The sequence below is a fragment of the Pteropus vampyrus genome, unplaced genomic scaffold (assembly GCF_000151845.1).
Source record: "Pteropus vampyrus isolate Shadow unplaced genomic scaffold, Pvam_2.0 Scaffold326, whole genome shotgun sequence".
Taxonomy (NCBI): Eukaryota; Metazoa; Chordata; class Mammalia; order Chiroptera; family Pteropodidae; genus Pteropus; species Pteropus vampyrus.
The window spans coordinates 278198-298324 of record NW_011889107.1 but is presented as its reverse complement, the minus strand read 5'-3'; the positions used below and the strand labels follow the sequence as shown (position 1 = coordinate 298324).

The 20127-nt window shown below is 37.2% G+C and overlaps 1 protein-coding gene across 1 annotated transcript in view; it reads left to right on the top strand.

Moving 5' to 3' along the window:
- The window catches only part of YBX1 (Y-box binding protein 1), a 21883-nt gene extending 2467 nt beyond the window's left edge, over window positions 1-19416 (top strand). Inside the window, exons 2-8 of the mRNA XM_011377980.1 lie at window positions 404-493; window positions 11975-12008; window positions 14786-14875; window positions 15180-15482; window positions 15774-15856; window positions 18017-18282; window positions 19031-19416. Of these exons, the coding sequence (XP_011376282.1) occupies window positions 404-493; window positions 11975-12008; window positions 14786-14875; window positions 15180-15482; window positions 15774-15856; window positions 18017-18251 (835 nt within the window). The 3' untranslated portion in view covers window positions 18252-18282; window positions 19031-19416. The remainder of the gene's footprint in view (window positions 1-403; window positions 494-11974; window positions 12009-14785; window positions 14876-15179; window positions 15483-15773; window positions 15857-18016; window positions 18283-19030) is intronic.
- Window positions 19417-20127: the final 711 nt, after the last annotated feature.

Below are 20127 nucleotides of genomic sequence, written 5' to 3'. Positions count from 1 at the left end.
GACCGCGTGTGCGGCGGGTTCCCTCCCCTCCCTGCGGGCCGCGTGCGCCGGGGTCCGCACGCTGTTGTTCCGTTCTCCACCCGCTCCCTTCCGCGTGTACCCTGAGGGCGCGGCGCGTCGCCTACGCAGGCCGGGCGGCTTCCCCTTCTCTCACGTGCTCCCCGCCCCGCATCCGCGCCCGCTGTCTCCGCGCGCAACCAGCTTGGGCCTGCGCCCCTGGCTGCAGCGGCCTAGAACTCACCCACGTGGACCGCAGAGGCGCAGTGGGGGCCGGATCGCGGCTGGGCGGTGGGGCGAGCGGGCTCTGAAGAGAAAGGCTGTCAGGTGGTCGCGGGCAGCCGCCGGGAAGCGCGCAAGGGACCGGATGCTGAAGCTTGGCGGTTTTAAAAAAGGATGCCTGGTAATCGTGGGTTTTTTTTCCCCTTTCAGCAACGAAGGTTTTGGGAACAGTAAAATGGTTCAATGTAAGAAACGGATATGGTTTCATCAACAGGTGAGCTGTCATACCTCTTGCACGCTCTACTCCAAGCTGCAGGCTTTGCGGACTTGGGATTGTTTAAGCATGCTTAGGTTGCTCCGTCTGGTATGTTAGTGGGATTTGTTTGTTTTCCTTGATGATCGAAGGGATTAATTGGTCTAGAGATTGTCTTCGTTTTGCATCTAAATATTAAGCTAACTTAAAAGGCTTGTAATCGTACAAAGCAATTTAAAAGGCAGCAGAGAGAGTGAGACTTCTAACAGGGCAAACTGAAGAAATTAAGATCTAGTATAATGCTGTTAAGACTCGGGCCCCCCACGTTTTTATTGTCATTTTATGTTACTGAAACTGGTATTCGAAAGTGTGACCCACTGGTTGGTATATAGATTATTTACATTCTATTGATAGGTTATTGTTAACCTTTGGAGGTAACATGTTTTAACAATGCAGATATGAGATCTGGTCATCCTGATGACTAAGGCTATTTTGCCTTTGTTTAATGTTTCAACATATGTTATCTTGAATGCCTCAGATAAATTTCATATTAGGACTGCTTTGACAACAGAGTTTTTATTCGCTCATAGAGTAACATCTGGAACAAAATGGCCCTTTCCCTTACTTAATTTTTATTTCTTCTACTTCCTTGTCTCCAAATCATGACTATTTTTTTTTTTTTATTATTAAAGATTTAGTTGTAGCTTGTTAGAGTGGCCTTAGTCCATGTTAACATTGTTCTTTGTATTTGAAGGCAAAGCTACAAACTACATCTTTAGGATTAATGCTTTGAACTGTTTGTAACAATATGGTAAGGTGCAGTTTACTCATAGTAATCTTCGTGGTCTCCCTTGTGAGCCGGGCATCATTTTCAAGATGGCTGCCAAGGCTAGTAGTGCAATTATGTGGGTGTAAAACAGTGTATGCTGATAGTAGTTATTGGCTTTACAGGTATGATACAGTCATCTCAGCATTTTCTTTTTTACATCACTACTTTAGAAGGCGTTAACAACTAGATATTTAAAAGAACACAGCAAAAAGTAATACCTAATGTTTGCAAAATGGACACTACTACAGGAAACCAAATGGGCAACATCAGGCTGAAAGAGACATAATTGGCTGATGTTGGGAGAGAGAGCAGAAGAGATTGTAAGCATATGATGGTCTGTTTTCCACGTTTGCAGTTGTGAAGAAACATTTTGTTCCAGAATCTTTAGGAATTTTCCATCTGTTCTTACACTGTCTGCCTTCCTGACAGGCTACGTTTTTCATCAGTTTTTTGATAATGGGTTACTAGTGAGGGAAGAAGGGAATGCTTTGGTGCTTAGATTTGATTTACCGCTTTTTGGTTGGTTGATCTCTGAATTTGTTAGCATTTCAGTTAGTATTTCCATCTTACTGGCCTAACGGTTAAACCAGTCAATGGTTTTTGAATTTAAGTGCGCTTACCTTGGAAGAGTGTTAAAAATGCAGATTCCTAAGCTCTCCCTTGGAAGCTTGGATTCACTGGGTCTGGGGTACATTTTTACAAGAAACATTGCTTTTAACCTTGACTCTCTAATCATAGGCTGTCACTGGTGTGCACAGCCGAAAGGACTGTAATTTGAAGTCTTTTCAGTGGTTAGATTGTAGTTTGTGTGTGCTTTAAAAATTGTAGCATGTGCCTTTTGCTGTATTTTGTTAAATGGACATAGGTTATGATATTTTTGAGATGAACAATTGATATCCAAGATGAAAGAATAGTTCTTTACATATTATAAATTTTTATCTTATGAGATGCCATTATTTAATAGCTCTGTTCTGACTTGCAATCAACTCAATTGGTTATTCTCCAGAGCAAGTTAAATGTAAATTGGCTTTTGATGATCCTTTGTTTGGACTGTCCAAGCCTCAAGTATTTTGTCTGATTAACTGGTTCGAATGTGGTTTATATTTCTAAACTGGTTATTTCAATGATTCTGAGACTTTTGCATAAGACACTGTAAAATCGTACTGCAATTAAGAGTCCAGGAGACGTTTGCCTTGATTAAGGGAAAATATACGTCTTAAAGAACTGTAGTTTTGGAAGCTAACAGGGCTAGAGACACCTGGGGCACAGGGAGCGTGTCACATAGTTGTGCTGTTTCTCTGTGAAGTAGAAGATGCAGTGTTTGAGATGATTGCCATGACTTTAATTTTAATCTTAAGGTTCTATGATTGTATGTCCTAGGTTCTTAAGATTTATATAGTTAAAAGGTTTTATGTAAATTTTCTGCCTTTAAAGAAATGAGTTTTCATGCTAAACATTTCAATCTGAATTATTGTATATGATAGTCATTGGTATAGCTTTGTGAGAATTTTTTTTTTTAAGGTTTTTTTTCCCCCTGGTGGTTCTTTTGTATAAAAGATGCTAAATAAGAAGAGCATAGTGCTTTTAAAATGGCAAAAATCTTTGGCTTTGTTAGGCTATGTAATCTAGGAATTCTGAGAACTTCATTGTTAATTCTTTATGTGCTGAGTCTGCAAAAATTAATTGGATTATGTGACAAGGGGTTTGTTAATGCCTCCAAATTTTTTATTATGAAAAACTTAAAACTGTTGAAGGTGTCATTAGAAGGATGCCACAGGGGTCAGTGGTTTCAGGGTTTGAGTCTGCTATTTTAAGCTAGAAACCTGATTTTGTCTTTTGCTTCTTGCTGTTATGGATATATCCATGCTCACCAAACTCAAGATTGGCGTAAATCAGTAACAATTTATTTTTTAATGGGACATGTGTCTTTTATAATGACCAGAATAGGAATTCTTTTCTATTCTCTAGAGTACTTAAAATGCTAAGTTAATCATTCTAAGATTTTGGGGATGGGCAAGGAATTTAGAGTGAAGAGAATTGAATAAAGCAGAGGTCACAAACTGGTGACCTAGTAGCTAAGTCTTTCCTCAGATGTTCTGTTTGGACAATACAGTGTCTTAAAAGAATAGGAATTAATTACTGACAGTTAAAATTCAGGAGATAATATCAAAACTATCTAGATTATTTTTTAAAATCTGAATTTTAGCATTAGGGCCCGGAGTCTCATGTAAATAAAAATTCATCTGGTCGTGAATATTATCATCTTTAACTGGAGCATATATTCTGTATTTACCACAGCCTGTCAGGCTTAGTTTTCTCCTGTTAATTTCCCCTCCTGCCTGGCCTCTGTATGCATTTGAGTTTATTACCCATGATCTAGGAAGGTGTATGATAAACCTAGCCAGAGAACAACTTAGCTATCCCTCTTTTAGTGGCTGTCAGGTTTAGTCTCCCTTGATGGGGGTGGGAACATGTCCCTTTTGGGGATTCCGTGTGTATATAACTGATGAGGGTGACTTCTTATACACAATGATAATAAGTAAAAGTAGGTCATGTATATCAAGTACTTATATTTGGCACTATTGTAAATGCTTTAAATGATCCAATCTGTGTAATCCTTAAACCTTTGAGGTGTAGATACCATTCTGGGGCACAGAGAGGTTGAGTAAACTTGCTCTAGGAAGAGACTAGCTAGTAAGTGGCAGAGCTGGGATTTGAATTTGATTTTCTGACTCGAGTTTATGTTCACTAACTGCTGCTATACTGACTCTGAAAATAGACCCTAGTCATCTTCAGTTTGGTCCTTGTCCATGTAGTTACAGATAATTTCTTAGCAGTGGCTATTCTTAGCTACTGAAAAAGACTCCTTTCTTAAATGATCTGTGCGAGTACTAGTTCCTCAGATTTGAAAAGAATTGAATAAGAGAATATGTAGCTGAGTCTATGACTACACAAAGCCTAAAATACAGTATGGTTCTTAATTTTAAAAGTTTGTGAAACTATGGAAAGGTGATTGCCAAGTCTTTGGGGCTGTTAAAAGTCAGGCTGATATTTACTTGATCACATAGTAAAATATTTCTGAGCCATGGAAGACACGGGTAGTCTATAATTGACTAAATGCTGTGACACTAGGGAAGACGTAGATAAAGACTTGGTGTGCTGCTAAGGACCCTTCCTTTGGGGGTAAGGGAGACAAAAAAAAAAAAAGATTTTAATCCTTAAGTCATGTCTTAAAATACTATATATTGGTTTCTGAAGAACTGGAGCTCTTAAAACATGACACATACAGGTTCTTTTAGGATTTATTTATGTGAGGTTATGATAGCCACTGATCTGAAGTTGGCCAGAAAGTCATCCAGTGTTCACCAAGTTACCGATATTTAAAATCTAGAATGGAGAACTAGCATATTCACCTTGTGTTTTCCTAGTACTGGGGCTGTAATTGCTGAGTTTCCTACCCTCCAGTCTCAGCCCTTGAAAGAGTCTAGCTCACTTAAAGCAGGCAACATAGTAGAAAATAATGTGGGAAATAGGACCATGTCTGCTGGGTGTGGGGAGTGTTTAATTGAGAACAAATATAATGATAAATGGCTTTGTGATCTCGTAGCCGTCTGCAAGACTTAGAAATTTGTGTATGGATACTTTGCATTATGGAGCATATATAGATGATAAATCCTGGAGTTTGTTTTTTATAACCAAAGGATTATAAATTAATTTATGCGGTTGGGCAAATTAAGCTGTTAAAATGACTTGTTTCCGTAACCTCGAACAAGATAATAACACGGGAGCATTTGGTTATGGCTAGATAAATGTGTATGGTAGGTCTCATTTAAGGCAGTGCTGTGGATTGGCAACAAAAAATGTTATCTAAAATTTTGGAATATCTTAAGACTCTTTAATCTGGATAGATTTAGTAATATAGGAGTTTAGTGCTGGCTACATGTTTTTACCTTCGGTGTGCTACATTAGCAACTATTGAAGAGACTTCTGTTTTCTTTCAGTCCCAGCAGGATTTCTTTTTCCTTTAGCATTCTCCTAACTTAAAATGGTATCCTTTTTTCTTCATCAGCCTCTTGCCATCTGTGTGCTTCCTTTTTTCTTAAAGTCAGTACTGTTGTTTACTGAGTGGTAGTACTATTCTACTAGCTAGATGAGAAAACCTACCAACTGTGTCTTCCATTAAAAATTTTTAGTAGTAAATAATGCCCTTATTAACAAAAAGAAGTAGAGTAGAAGAATACAACAAAGAATACACTTGACTGCAGGAAAATGGAGTGATTGATGTACAGTATATTGACAGACACTGTTGGAATATTGTAGACCTATGCTGTCCAATACAGTAGCCATAAACGTGAAATACGCACCAGATTATGAAGACTTTGTATGAAAAGAAAAATGTAAAATATTTCAATTTTTTATATTGACTGTATGTGTTGAAATGACAAAATTAATTTTGCCAGTTTTTACTTTTTGTTATGGCTACTAGAAAACAAACTTAGATATTTGGCTTGTATTTTATTTCTATTGGACAGCAGTTTTAGAAACTGGACTGCAAGTAAAGTAATTATTTCAAGTGGCAGCAATATGGAGAGGCTTATGTTTTATTAGAGCGTGGCCTTCACTAGGTTTTTAAAATATGATAATTAGCTAACATTTAATAGGTGTAAAGTCTTCACTTTACAAACAAGGCATCTTTTCCAAGATCATGTAGTTACGAATGGAATAGCCAGTATTCCAACTTTGGCTTCTATTAAGGAGTTTTCAAGCACTGTGCCGTATAACCCATTTGCCCCTCCCTCCTTGCTCTGATTAGTATGGTTTATCATACCATATGCAGAAAACATATTTGGTAATTCAACTGCTGCATTGGATTGAATGGTGGTGGCCTTCTAGATTGAAACCCTAAAGGATGATCCATGTGTTATTTTTATTTCTGGTGCTTAGCACAGTGCTTGGCTGGCTAGCTAGCACAAGTAAATACTCAGCTTTATTAAAGGAATGAATGAAGCCTTTAGACTTGAGTTCCTTCATTATAGGCCCGGTAGCTTGTGGCAGAAAAACTAATAAGATGGAATAATAGGAAAGGATAGAATTTAGAGAAGTAAAAAGTGGCACTGATTACATTTTATTTTGAAAAGCTGACTGCTACTAAGCGAACAGTAGGCACTTAAATATTTTTAAAAAATTTTATTGAGCACCTACCATATTCCTACAGTGTGTTGGGGGCTAGATGAAAGAATGACAGTTTCTTGTCCTCAGTGACTTGCCACCAGTAGGAAGGAGCTCATAAACTAGTCAGCTCTGTATACAACCTTCCACCCTCAGTAAAGTATGATATAAAGGCAGAAATGTGCCTCTTAGTTCTCAGGATATACCACGAAAGGTAAGGTGCAGTACTGGGGATGCCTGCATTCCCTTCTATTACTAATAATAGCTAAAGGTTAAAACATGCTTCTTGATGAGCCATTTCGATCGTCTTATTTTAATTGCTGCTTTTCCCTCTCCAGTAATATCTCTAGTGGCCATGGTGTGCATTTTTTCCAGTATTGCTATATCAGGGGTCAACAAACTACCACCACTCATTATCGTTTTTGTATGGTTTGTGAGCTAACAATGGTTTTTACATTTTTAAGGGGGTGTGTGTAGCAGAGCCCTGTTCTAATTACATGGAATAACTTAGTGTGCTGCAGATAAGGATGTACAGATGCTAATTAGTTGTCTTCTCCAACAAATTGGAGAAACCATATGCTGTAATCTACCTCTGAAGCTAAAATGTAAAGGTTTCCAAACTCGTCCTTTTTCCTTTCTCAACATAGTAAAGACGGGCTTGTGGAATCAAATTCTACTGTGAGCAAATAAACGCATACTTCATTTTCCTCATTTTTAGAATAGGGATTAATAATAGCACCTGCCTCAGGGATTGTAAGGATCGAGTGACATATTTAAAGCACTTGGCACTGTATCTAGAACTTAAACCCTCAGTAATGTTATGTGTCTGTTTTAGTTTTTCCCATTTTGCAGGTGAAGAAAAAAGATCCATTGAGGAGGGGGCAGCTTTTTAAGGTTATGCAACTGTAAATAGAATGAGGACTAAAAATTGGGTTTCCTGTTAGTAGTGCCTTGAATTTCTAGGTAGTCATTTAATAAGTTGCAGCTAGATTGATTTAATTCATCCAAACCATAGTATTCTATTTTGGCTAAAACTATATTTGTTGCTATCAGATTTCTTCCTAAAATCTAGGTACACTTTGGCCATGATACAATAGTATCTCTTCCCTCCTCCTTCCCCATCTGCGGTGGATATGTTCCAAAACACACACACGCTAAAACCGCAGATAGTACCAAAGCCTATATATACTGTTTTTTACTCTACATACACTATCACTTAAAGGAGGCACTTTATGGCTTTTCTTTGGCATATTTTAATTGCCAGGATCACTTTTGCACTTTAGGGCCGTTACTAAGTAGAATTAAGTGTTACATAACACAGACACTGCAGTACCACAATTGTCAATCTGATAACCAGGATGGCTATTAAGTGACTAACAGGCAGTGTATGCACCACATAACAACTTTTCAGTCTCCAATGGACTTCACATATAACAGTGGTCCCATAAGATAATAATGGAGCTAGAAAATTCCTATTGTCTAGTGTTGCTGCGGCTGTCACAATGTCTTAACGCAAAGGTTGCAAAAATCAACAAGACTGGTTGGGATGGCAAACAACTAATCCTAACTAGGTGTGAATGAGAATGACGCTGAGGACCTCCTCGATGGCCTGGAGGAGCTGTTGGACTAGGAAAGCATAGCAGAAGCAGCAAGAGAAAAGAAAATACAGGAGGAAAAGGAAGAAAAAAAAATCCTGGGATAAGAAATTGACAGTGAAGCATTTAGCAGAAGCTTTTACAGACCTCAACAATTTCCTTTAAAAGTTTGAAAATAGGGACTCACCTGCTCCCTCAACACCAAAAGGTTTTCACTAATAGAGAAAAATGTTAAATGATGCAAGCTGCTTACCAGCAAATCTACAATGAAAGAAACAACCCACAGACATATTTCTGAAAAGAGTTATACCTCCTCAAGAAGAGCCTCAGGCAGGTTCTTCAGGAGATATTCTAGAAGGCACTGTTATCATAGGAGATGATAGCTCCTGTGAGTTATTTCTGCTGAAGACCTAGTGGGACAAGAAGTGGATGTGTAAGACAGTAGTATTGATCCTGACTCTCCGTAAGCATAGGTTAATATATGCATGTTTATGTCTAGGTTTTTAGCAAAGTTTAAAAAGTAAAAAAATAAATTTGTAAAACAAAACTTATAGAATATGGATGTAAAGAAAGACTTTTTGTACAGCTGTACTATGTTTGTGTTTTAAGCTGTTATAAATCAATTAAATTTTAAGTGTTTATGCAGTAAAGTAAGATTATAGTGAGCTATGGTTAATTATTGAAGAAAATGTTAAATAAGTGTAGTGTAGCCTAAGTGTACAGTATTTTTAAATTCTAACTATTATACAGTAATGTCCTAGGATTTTACATTCACTCACTCCTTTTTCACTGAGAGCAACTTCCAGTCCTGTGAGCTCCATTAACAAGTGCCCTATACAGATGTACCTTTTATTAACTCTTATACCGTATTTTTACTGTACATTTTTTGATTTTGAGTACACAGATACTTAACCATTGTGTTTACAATTGCCTGCAGTATTCAGTATGGTAACATGCTGTACAGGTTTGTAGCCTAGGTTTGTGTAAGTGTAGTCTCATGTTTGCACAATGACAAAATCAGCTGATGATGCATTTTTCAGTACGTATCCCTATTAAGCAGCACATGACTGTACAGTGTAAATGCTATATAGTTATATTCTATTGTCTAAGTAATAATGACAAGAAAAATATCTTGCACATGTTCATTATAGAGGCATCCATTGTAGGCATAACTACATAGTACATATCAACAGCAATGTAACAATTTTTTCCTGAATATTTTTTATCCTGGATTAGTTAAATTCATGGATATGGAAGCTGCAAATGGCAGAGGGCCAGCTGTATCTACCTACCAACAAAACAGCTCCCTAAGCTGTTTTCCAGGGGGATGACATTCTCGTGTGTGTGTTGCCTACCTTGTAATATTTTTAAGACAGTTGTCCTGACTGAATAAGTAGTTTTGATAAATTTCCTAATATTTTTATTTACATCCCTGAAATAAAGTTCATAGATAACTATTACTTTAATTGCAGTGCATGTATTTGATATATGTCTATTTGCTGCTTTCATTGGGAGACATGATGAATAGTCAATGCCACCACAAATATGGATTGATAAAAAGTGTGCTGTATTGGCTACTCAGACTTAGCAGCATTATCATCAGTAATAAAAAAATCCTCCACAGAAGTTGTATTTTTAATAAATTTAGTAAGCATATTAAAGCAGTGTAAAATGCTAGATTCAAAACTCAGTAATATATTTGAAAGTCAAATAGAATGCCAAATAATTCTTTACCTAGTGATCCAGCAATCCATCACCTCATTAATGCAAATAACCCCTCCTGTCTTTGGAACAACTTCAAATGCCTTATGGTGGCCAGTACGGACCCTAATGAGAATCACTATTCTAGACTTTGCCCACCTTTCCTCTTTTTCTCTATCAATTTTCTAAAATTTTACTAATTTTTTGTCTGTCCCCTCAGAGCCTTAGGGCTTGAAATTCAGTCATGTTGGAGATGAACACTAATAAATGCTAGCTATAGAGCTGTTTATGTGATGCCTGTAGATTCGACAGATGGACATTATAACCAGCCATTACTTCCCTAGGTGTTCCTAATACTCAACTAGCTTGTAAGGTCAGTTTTCAATCACATGTATTGAAAAGCTTTTATAATATCCCTGGGTTTGTGTGTGAGTTTTTAAGATTTTAAATTGTCCTGTTCCCATAAATTAAGTATATTCATCTTAGAATAGTCCAAGCTATATGAATGTTTTGGTGCATGTATTACTCCATGGATCAGCAAGGAGTCAACAGTCAGTAAATCAGTCAGTCTAGTTCATTGTAACCTTTGTTCCTCTTGTCATTAAACTCTAGAACTACTATTGAGCCCTTTCTCACTCTGGTTTATTAACTGAATGAAGAGGATGGGGAAAGTCAGTAAAGGTCTGGAAATCTGTTTCTTCTCCAGTGGTTTTTGTGCATGGTTTCGTCACCTTAACCCCAATCTCCAAGCTAAAAACTCAGACCATTATTCACTTTCCCTCCCTTCTAACATCCATTTATCCACACAGTTTACCTAAAGACAGATAACTAGTACACTCTGTCAAACACAGTCCTGGTCTGGACTTCGGGAGTAGCTTTTGCAACTAACTGGACACCTTGGCTTCAAACTTGTCATAACAGCAGCCATTAGCTTTTAATATCCAATAAGTCTCTCATGTCACATCCTTCTACTTAAAAGCCTTTGCTAGGTCCTCTGCCTATATTGATGATTTAGCCTCTATTCTTGATCTTCCCACACAGCTTAATTGCTTATGCTCCAACCAGTTTGAACTCAGCTTGTATTGAATTTACTGGTCGCTGGTTTTACCATGTCAGGATCCCTCTACCTGAAACATCTTTCTCATTTTCCAATAAACTCCTTTTTGAGAAGTAGGGCAAATGTTGCCTCCTATAACAACTGCTTTTATAAAGTCTGAAGCAAATGTTTCAACTATACTTATAGTATAGTATAGTATACTTACAGTTAGACTAATTATTGATGTAAAATGGTGTCTAATATGAAGCAAAAGTGGATTGTGTATGCTACTAAAAACAGTCATCTTCACCTGCTTTTTTATCAAGTATGAAGCTTGCCGTGTGAATGATGGTATTGGTGGTGTCCATGTTTGTACTTCATTGTGGTCTTTTTTTTTAATTGGTACTTTATTATTAAGAGCAGTTTTAGGTTCATGACAATATTGAGCAGAAAACAAGAGTTTTCATATACCCGGTGCCCACATATGCACAAAGTCCCCCACTGTTCCTGAACCAAAGTTGATAACATTTGTTACAGTTGATGAATCTGCATGGATACATCATTATCAGCTATAATTTCTAGTTTACATTAGGATTCACTCCTGGTGGTGTGGTGTACATTTCATTCTATGGAGTTTTTTAGTGGCCATTTTTATGACCTCAAGGTGAATTGGAAATTGGAATGATAGAGGAAATGATTGAGGATGATGAAGTGTGAAAGAAAGAAGCTATTAATTAATGGAAGGAAATTATATGTGGACTCTTACTTATTAAGAAGTTAGTAACCAACCTCTAGAGATAAGAGTGGGGTGTGCTGGACCATTAGTAAGCTTAATAGGATAAGGAGTGACAGAATATGTTGTTAATTGCTTCTACCCTCTTAATGTCTTAGTAGGTCACACTTCGGTTTCTTAAACATTTTATCCTTCTACAGGTGATGAGATTAACAGTTCTTGGCAACTGCTTAGTCTTTAAAACAGAACTCATGGGCTTATTAGTTTTTTTAGTTGTTGCTTCATTTTTTTAATTTCCTAATGGCTGGCCAGAAAGTCTCTAATAGGGAAAATGGGGGAGGGGATGCATAAAAGGACCCAAGATATTGTTAATCTTTGGCAATATGAAATGTATTCCATTCATTTTCTAACTTACTCAACTTGGTTCTCTGTCTTGCAGGAATGACACCAAGGAAGATGTATTTGTACACCAGGTGAGTGCTTGTGTGGATATTTATATTCTGGCTTAGGCTTTTAAGAAGAAAAGGGTAGATATCTTCTCAACTCTTGTTCCTTACAAAGAAGATTATTAAGTTCTTCCACCAAGCAGTATATTTAATTCCTATAGGAAGAGTAGTAGCATGCTTAAATGTATACATTGAAACATTGTATTGGCAGTTCACTTAAGATAGGTGTTTTCAAATTGGTATTTTATTTAATTGTTTTAGCTTTTTAAAATGTTGAATCAAGTCATTACACTAAATTTTCAAATCTAATTTTAGATGAGCAAAACCCCTCCATTAGCCTAAACTTGATAGCCTAAACTAATAATATTGCTATAAATATATAGAAACTTTAAGATGTTTTCAAATGCTGTTAAGGTGTACCTCTGTGGTAAGAATAGATCACAGTAATCTTGGGGGAAATAAGACAAAGCTGCAATACATTAATTTATATGTTTTTACCTTTGAAGAATTTTGGCTGGCTTGGAAAAATCTAAAAATTGTCACTAGTTTAAGAGAAAAGGCAGTGTGGTAAAGTTGGTAATTACTCAAATAATTTTTAGATTGACTTGTGTCTTGAGAAGAAAAAACTAATATAGGGTAAGTTCTCCATGTTGCATATTATCTTCAAGTACTATTTAAGGAAACTATTTTCAAAATGCTTGAGCATTAAGAATTTTTGTTAAAGTAAGCCACTGCCAAGTGAACATTAATATCGCAGTATCCCATACATTATATCATAGACTCCACTGGATTTAATTATCCTCATGGCTATGCAGTGGGTAGAGGGTATATGTGTACTTAGATGTTCCATGGTTTTGTTTCGTTTGGTTTTTCTCACTAAGATTGTTCAAATATTGTCAGTTTGTATTGAAATCATTCTTAACTTTTTAACCACCTTTTTTACTGTAATCCAGACATCAAAAGACTACAGTCAAATTCCACACTTAAACACCTTTTTTCAGGCCGTTGTGAGCTTAGATGGCAGCATACTTCTTAAGAAGGGCTATCTCAAGTTGATGCTTTGTAGCTTTCTTGAAGTGTCCTATACAGCAGCAGTCCCCAACCTTTTTGGCATGAGGGACCAGTGCTCCTGTGAGAATCTAAATGCCTGATGATCTGAGGTGGAGCTGAGGTAGTGATGCTAGTACTGGTCTGCGGCCCAAGGGTTGGGGACCCCTGCTGTACAGCATTCACTGGCAATCAAGGGAGAAGCCAGATAAATTTCTAGTACATCCAAAACCCTATCAGATAATTGCAGGGTCAGTTATAAGTATGGAAGTATTTAAATTCTAAACAAATATAGGACTGCTCAGACAAAATGTTATTTTAAAACAAATATTTGTTTTATAAAGTTAAATACCAACTCTTTATTACCGGTTCCCTTGCTTCCTGTCCACGTGTTCAAAGGAATATATGCTGACTTAGGTACAAGGCAGCAAGGCTTGTCAGTCTTGCTGCCTGTTAGCAACACTTTAGGGTTTGGGGAGATAGGGGAGGGCATGAATGCTGACTAAAAGAAGTTTTGGGATTGTAATTATCCATACTTATGCTATCCCCTGTGACTGCAGGTAATTTAGAGTTGGCTATATATGAAAGGTATGAAAACTTTGCGACAGTTTAGATGACAGATGAGATCAATTATTTGGCTGAATACGTATCACCCACTTTTCTTGACTCACAAGGTGTCACCAATATACTTTCGTCTTTATCCTGGAAGTAGTTTGAACCTGTAGTTGTTTCTTGCGGACTTTGGCTGCTCAGGTCTTAGTGGTGTATTAAGGAGACTGCAGTTCTGGGCAACTTAGTTTAATTGGCTTCAGATTGTTGGTTGTCCTGCCTCCTTTGGATTTGAAATGCATGAGTGATCCTGTAATGGATACCGCTGCGATGTCTTAGAATGAACCTGGGATTTAGAGTCCCAAGACCTAGATTTAGAAAAGTCCACACTCTGCCATTCATTATCTGTGTGACCTTGGGCTAGTCACCTCACTTTTTAAAGCCTGTTTGTTTAAAAATAATAACGATAATAATAATACCTCACATCTATCATAGTGAGATTGAATAGGTAATGTGTGAAAGAACTTTGTAGAATCATTACACACAAATGAGAGGAGGTATTCTTCCCCTTTTACTTTTTCATAGCAGTCTGAAAAACAGGTAAACGTGAGACTCATTGTATTGAAGGAAGGTAATAACCAACTGTCCCATGCAGTCAGATAATATAAAAAGTGTCATAGTTAATAACATGTGACTTGCATTTCCATTGACGTATTTTCACAGACAGGTTGGAAGGGATTTTGGTTGACATTTGTAATTGAGCTTGATATGGTAACACAAGGACAAAGTTGGTTTTGTCAACTTTGAAGCATGTAAAGCTAAACTCGCCTGTCATCTAAACTGGCCCCGTGTGGGGCTAGCTTCTATTAAGTGCAGTCTTTGGGGGATAGATGGATCTCCTCACTTGTTTCAAAGCCATATGAATAATGCTTTTGCTAAAAGCATTTAAAATATATAGTGTCTTGAGTGTTAAATTACTTCAGTTTGTAAAATAGCAGTAAAATGCTGGGGCCTTGTAAGATTGGAGTATTTTGGTTGAGATTGGGGGTAGCATTGGTCCCTGTCTAAATTTATTGATGGTTTGGTCTTATTTAAAGCTAATTTTAAGTGTATAGCCAAGCTAAAATAATATTGACTCTGGTACATTTTAAATGAAAAAGCACATTATTCTCCCCTGTTAATCTATTTTTGGAATGTGATATTACTAGACTGCCATAAAGAAGAATAACCCCAGGAAGTACCTTCGCAGTGTAGGAGATGGAGAGACTGTGGAGTTTGATGTTGTTGAAGGAGAAAAGGTGAGGATGCTTTTTGTGTAAAGGTTTGACTTTAGTATGGAAATATTTTGGAGATCTCATCCATTAGGATGGTTGCTTTAATGTGGATGGATGGGTCAGGTGTAACCACATGAACACAGGTGCATCAAGTCTAATGTTGCTGGCTGCAGTTAGAGGGCAATCTCTTCAGAACAGTGAGGAACTAATATTTAATTATTTCTATGCACCCCTGGCCACATAGACCCTTTCTTATTTGCTTTGTGTAAATTTTGTTAAGTATTTTTAATTCTGTCATCACTGTCAATATATATGATGGCTTTTGTAGGGTGCGGAGGCAGCAAATGTTACAGGCCCTGGTGGAGTTCCAGTGCAAGGCAGTAAATATGCAGCAGACCGTAACCATTATAGACGCTATCCACGTCGCAGGGGTCCTCCACGCAATTACCAGCAGAATTACCAGAATAGTGAGAGTGGGGAAAAAAATGAGGGATCGGAGAGTGCTCCCGAAGGCCAGGCCCAACAGCGCCGGCCCTACCGCAGGCGACGGTTCCCACCTTACTACATGCGGAGACCCTATGGGCGTCGACCACAGTATTCCAACCCTCCTGTGCAAGGAGAAGTGATGGAGGTAAGTTTCACCAAAAAGTAAAAGGATCAACAACAGCATATGGTAACTTTTAATAAGATTGCATTTTAAGCATTTTCTTGGTGTCTTCCCCTATATTGGAGCTGTTAATCATAATGGGAAGCACTTTTTAATTCTTAATAACAACTAAAAGGATTAATAATTAATTCATAGTATAATCACAGTACTAGATGATTTTTTTTAACTCCTATAATCAGACTTTGGATTTGTCTGGTTGGATTTTTACTCTGTCACCAATCGATTGAGTTGGCTTGATTTCCATTGTGTTTTCAGGGTGCTGACAACCAGGGTGCAGGAGAACAAGGTAGACCAGTGAGACAGAATATGTATCGGGGTTATAGACCACGATTCCGCAGGTATGGTTTGTATTTAAAATTTTCCTAAATTTATTTTAGGACTCAGCATGATGCTGAGTTCTCCCGCAGTCTTTGAATCACTTTTCTGTTAACACTTCACATTTTCTTTTGTCAAATGCCTAAGAGGTGCACCCAAAATCATTTATCTTTGAAAATGTGTTCTTCCCATCTTTTTTGCTAGCACTGATTAAAACCAGCTTGCATAAATGAGGTTTACATTATACAGGGTTTTGTTTTTTTCTCCTCTAACTAAAGTATGGAATTTCAAATTTTCTGTCCTTAAATAAATAAGAACATAGTTTAAATTGCATTATATCTTTAAGACATGCTTCTTTGGGAGGGAAAGGATAAAGGTAAGCATTACCTTTTAAGCATTAGGCGTATCTGAACTATACCATATCATAAATAAGAATTGACAGTTTTACCTGTAGAGATGGCATAACTTTCTAGTAATCATAGAAATAGGTATGTATTTTCTATCAGCTTTGGGACAAAGATTGTAAAATTAAAAGAAATAGAGGAAATCAGATTGAGTGGTGATCACAAATTTAAAGTGGGTTCACCAACATGGTTGTGTTTTCCAGCCATTTTGAGCAGCAGGCTCAGATTGAGGAGAGATTGGATTTGTCCAGCCTTTATCCAAATGAAGATACTAGGGTTGGAGTTGGTTATAATGGTTTAATGATGGGCTTTGTATTGGGTAAAGAGAGAAAAAAGATTAAGGGAGAGTTGGGGACAGAATAGGTGGTAGGATCACTAGGTTATAGGTCCTAGTGAAACAAGAAGGAATACAGTAGGAAAATTGGAAGGAGTAGATTGAGGGTTTAGAGGTGAAAAATGGAATATAGAAATCTAAACGAGAATTAGAGCCCATGATGACCAGGTATAAAAGGTATGATATTAATTTTGATGTATCTGGGGCTTTCTGGGGTACAATGAATATGGATGGAGGAGAGGCTAAGAAAACATTACTATCGTCAACATTTATAATCACCAGCAAAAGAAATCATATCTTTAGTGCTTAAAAGTCCTGATATTATTTTCATTTGTAATATCTTTAATTTTAGGCCATTGAAGATAATTGCTGGAATATAGTACCTGAACTTTTTTTCTTTTAAGTGTGTGACTCAGTGGTTTTTAGTATATTCAGCAAGTTATGTAACCATTATTACCATCTTAATTCTAGACATTTTTCGTCACTCCAGTCCCCCCAAATAAAAAGCCCTTAACAGTCACACTACATTCTCTTCTACCCCAGCCCTTGGCTACCTCTAATCTACTTTCTGTCTCTGGATTTGCCTATTGTAGACATTTCATAAAAATAGAATTATATAATATGAGGCTTTTTGTGTCTGGCTTTAGCCTATTTTTAAGGTTCATCCATGTAGCATGTATTAATGATTACTTGATTCCTTTTTATGACCAAATTATGTTCCATTGTATGGATACCACATTATGTTTCTTCATTAATCAGTTGATGGATTTTAGGGTTTAAACTTTTTTGTTATTGTGAATATTATTCTTTTGGATATAGAACTAGGAGTGGAATTGCTAGGTCATATAGAAACTCTAACATTTTGAGGAATTGCCAAGCTGTTTTCCAAAGCTGCTGCCATACCATGTTATATTCTCATTGGCAGTGTATGAGGGTTCTAATTTCTCTACATTAGTTATTTTTCAACTTTTTGACTGTGGCCAGCCTAGTGGATGTGAAGTATCTCATGCACTCCCTAGTGACTGCATACTTCCATTTATATGAAAGTTTTGATTTCTTGCCTTTTTAGCACATGTTCTTGAGTAAAGTTTAGTAGCACTTGTTCCCAAACCTGGTTACACATTTTAAAATGTCATAAAGTAATGTCAAGTGGTGTTGGTGTTGTGCTACTTTTAGTCATTTCATGGTTAATTTGTAATAGGTTATGCTGTTGGTAAAAGATTGCTATTCCAAGAACCAGTTTTAAATGCTCATCTTCCAGTTTATACTTCAAGTCTTTGTACAAAGTCACCACACTCGGTTTGTGTAATAAAAATCATTTGCTCTTTTGTTTTGGTTAGATTACCTGCAGACCACTTGATAAACAGGCCAGATATGGTATTAACACTGGTGGGTGGGTGAAGGAAAGATTTCATGATTACAAGTTTGCACAATGTTTATTCCAGGGGCCCTCCTCGCCAAAGACAGCCTAGAGAGGATGGCAATGAAGAAGATAAGGAAAATCAAGGAGATGAGACCCAAGGTCAGCAGCCACCTCAACGTCGGTACCGCCGTAACTTCAATTACCGACGCAGACGCCCAGAAAACCCTAAACCACAAGATGGCAAAGAGACAAAAGCAGCCGATCCACCAGCTGAGAATTCGTCCGCTCCCGAGGCTGAGCAGGGCGGGGCTGAGTAAATGCCGGCTTACCATCTCTACCATCATCCGGGTAAGTTAGCCTAAAGCTTCTGGCCTCTGAGCAGTCATAGGTAGTGTTCATTAATGCAAGAGAAAAAAAAAACCCAGTTCATCAGGTAAGGTAAGCCATTTTTACTTAGAATGTCTTCCACCAAAATTAATGTTAAAATTAAATATTTCCATTTGGGTAATGGCATGTATCAGAGCCATACTTGGCCACTCAGCCACCTCAGTGTTGACACCTGGAAGTGTATCTTCACATTATATCTTGAATAGTAGAGCTTTTTGTGAACTTTTTGAACAGTTGATTATACCAGTAAGCTGAGGAAAGTCTTGCTAACCTTGTTCAAAGAAGTGGGATAGCTACTAGGATTAATAACCTAGATAATGATTGATGACTAATGTAGTTTCTTTGGGGAAAGTGGCAACTTTGACATCATGTAATCAATTCTGAAATTAAGGGATTCCTTTTTTTACTTGATACTGAGAGGCATGTAATTGTCTCTGTTTGGCTTTGGAATTAGCATTTTTAGCCAGTGATGTTTTGGGGTTTTTCTCTCTATCCTATTTTCTGGGTGGCAAAAGGTCATTCATAACATACAAGTAACCATTCTTATCACAGCATTGTCACCTCTGTTGTAAATCACTGTCTTAGGATAAACCAATATGAGATGTTTGTTAATGCCTCCCTACTTAGCTAATGAGATCCGGAGCAATTTGGTATCCTAAAAGAGCATTGTAGTGAATTGTACAAGATAATCTTTATCTTTCTTTTACAGTTTAGTCATCCAACAAGAAGAAATGAATATGAAATTCCAGCAATAAGAAATGAACAAAAGATTGGAGCTAAAGACCTTAAGTGCTTGCTTTTTGCCTGTTGACCAGATAAATCGAACTATCTGCATTATCTATGCAGCATGGGGTTTTTATTATTTTTACCTAAAGATGTCTCTTTTTGGTAATGACAAACGTGTTTTTTAAAAAAAAAAAAAAAGCCTGGTTTTTCTCAATATACCTTTAAAGGTTTTTAAATTGTTTCATATCTGGTCAAGTCGAGATTTTTAAGAACTTCATTTTTAATTTGTAATAAAAGTTTACAACTTGATTTTTTCAAAAAAGTCAACAAACTGCAAGCACCTGTTAATAAAGGTCTTAAATAATTGTCTTTGTGTAAATTCCTGTCTTGTTTTGTTTTAGTTTATAAGTCCTTAGCTTAAACCTATCAGAAAATAGATGATACCCACTGGTAATTACTTGAAATTTTCTTAAAATGTTTAATCCTTTACCTGTGGGTTCATATGAAAAATTAGAAAATATTTACTATGATCATTTGGCCTTTTTTATAAGTTCCTTTTTCTGGGAGGCAGTGGTAAAGGAATGAAGGCATGGTCCAGGAGAGACCAAATGGATTTTAATCTTTAGAAACCACTTATTTCTGTCCCTGTGAGAGTTATTTCAGCCTGCCAATTGAAGACACCCACCTTAGCATTGTCTGATGTCTGCCACAGAGCCTGGTGTACTCGGTACAGGCTCAGCCCCTTTCTGTGGTCAGAAGAGATGGTAACAACAAATAATATAATGCTTATGAGAAGGCTGCTAATGAACATGAGGTCAGTGAAATTAATTGTGTGGTCTCAATTTCCTTGTAACCTAAGCCTATTCTGGCTATATTTTTATAATGTCTTATTAGGTGTTCTTTGACTTACTTTATGGAACAATCTGATTGCTGTCAAGAAACTCATTCTAAATCATTCTGGCCAGCTTTGGGGGGCCAGAGGGAAAGAAGATGGGGATATGGAATAGGCTAGTGGCACATCCAAGAGTCTTGTAGTGCTGTATAAGTCCAGGTGGTGGTGCCCATTTCCAGAATGTGCTC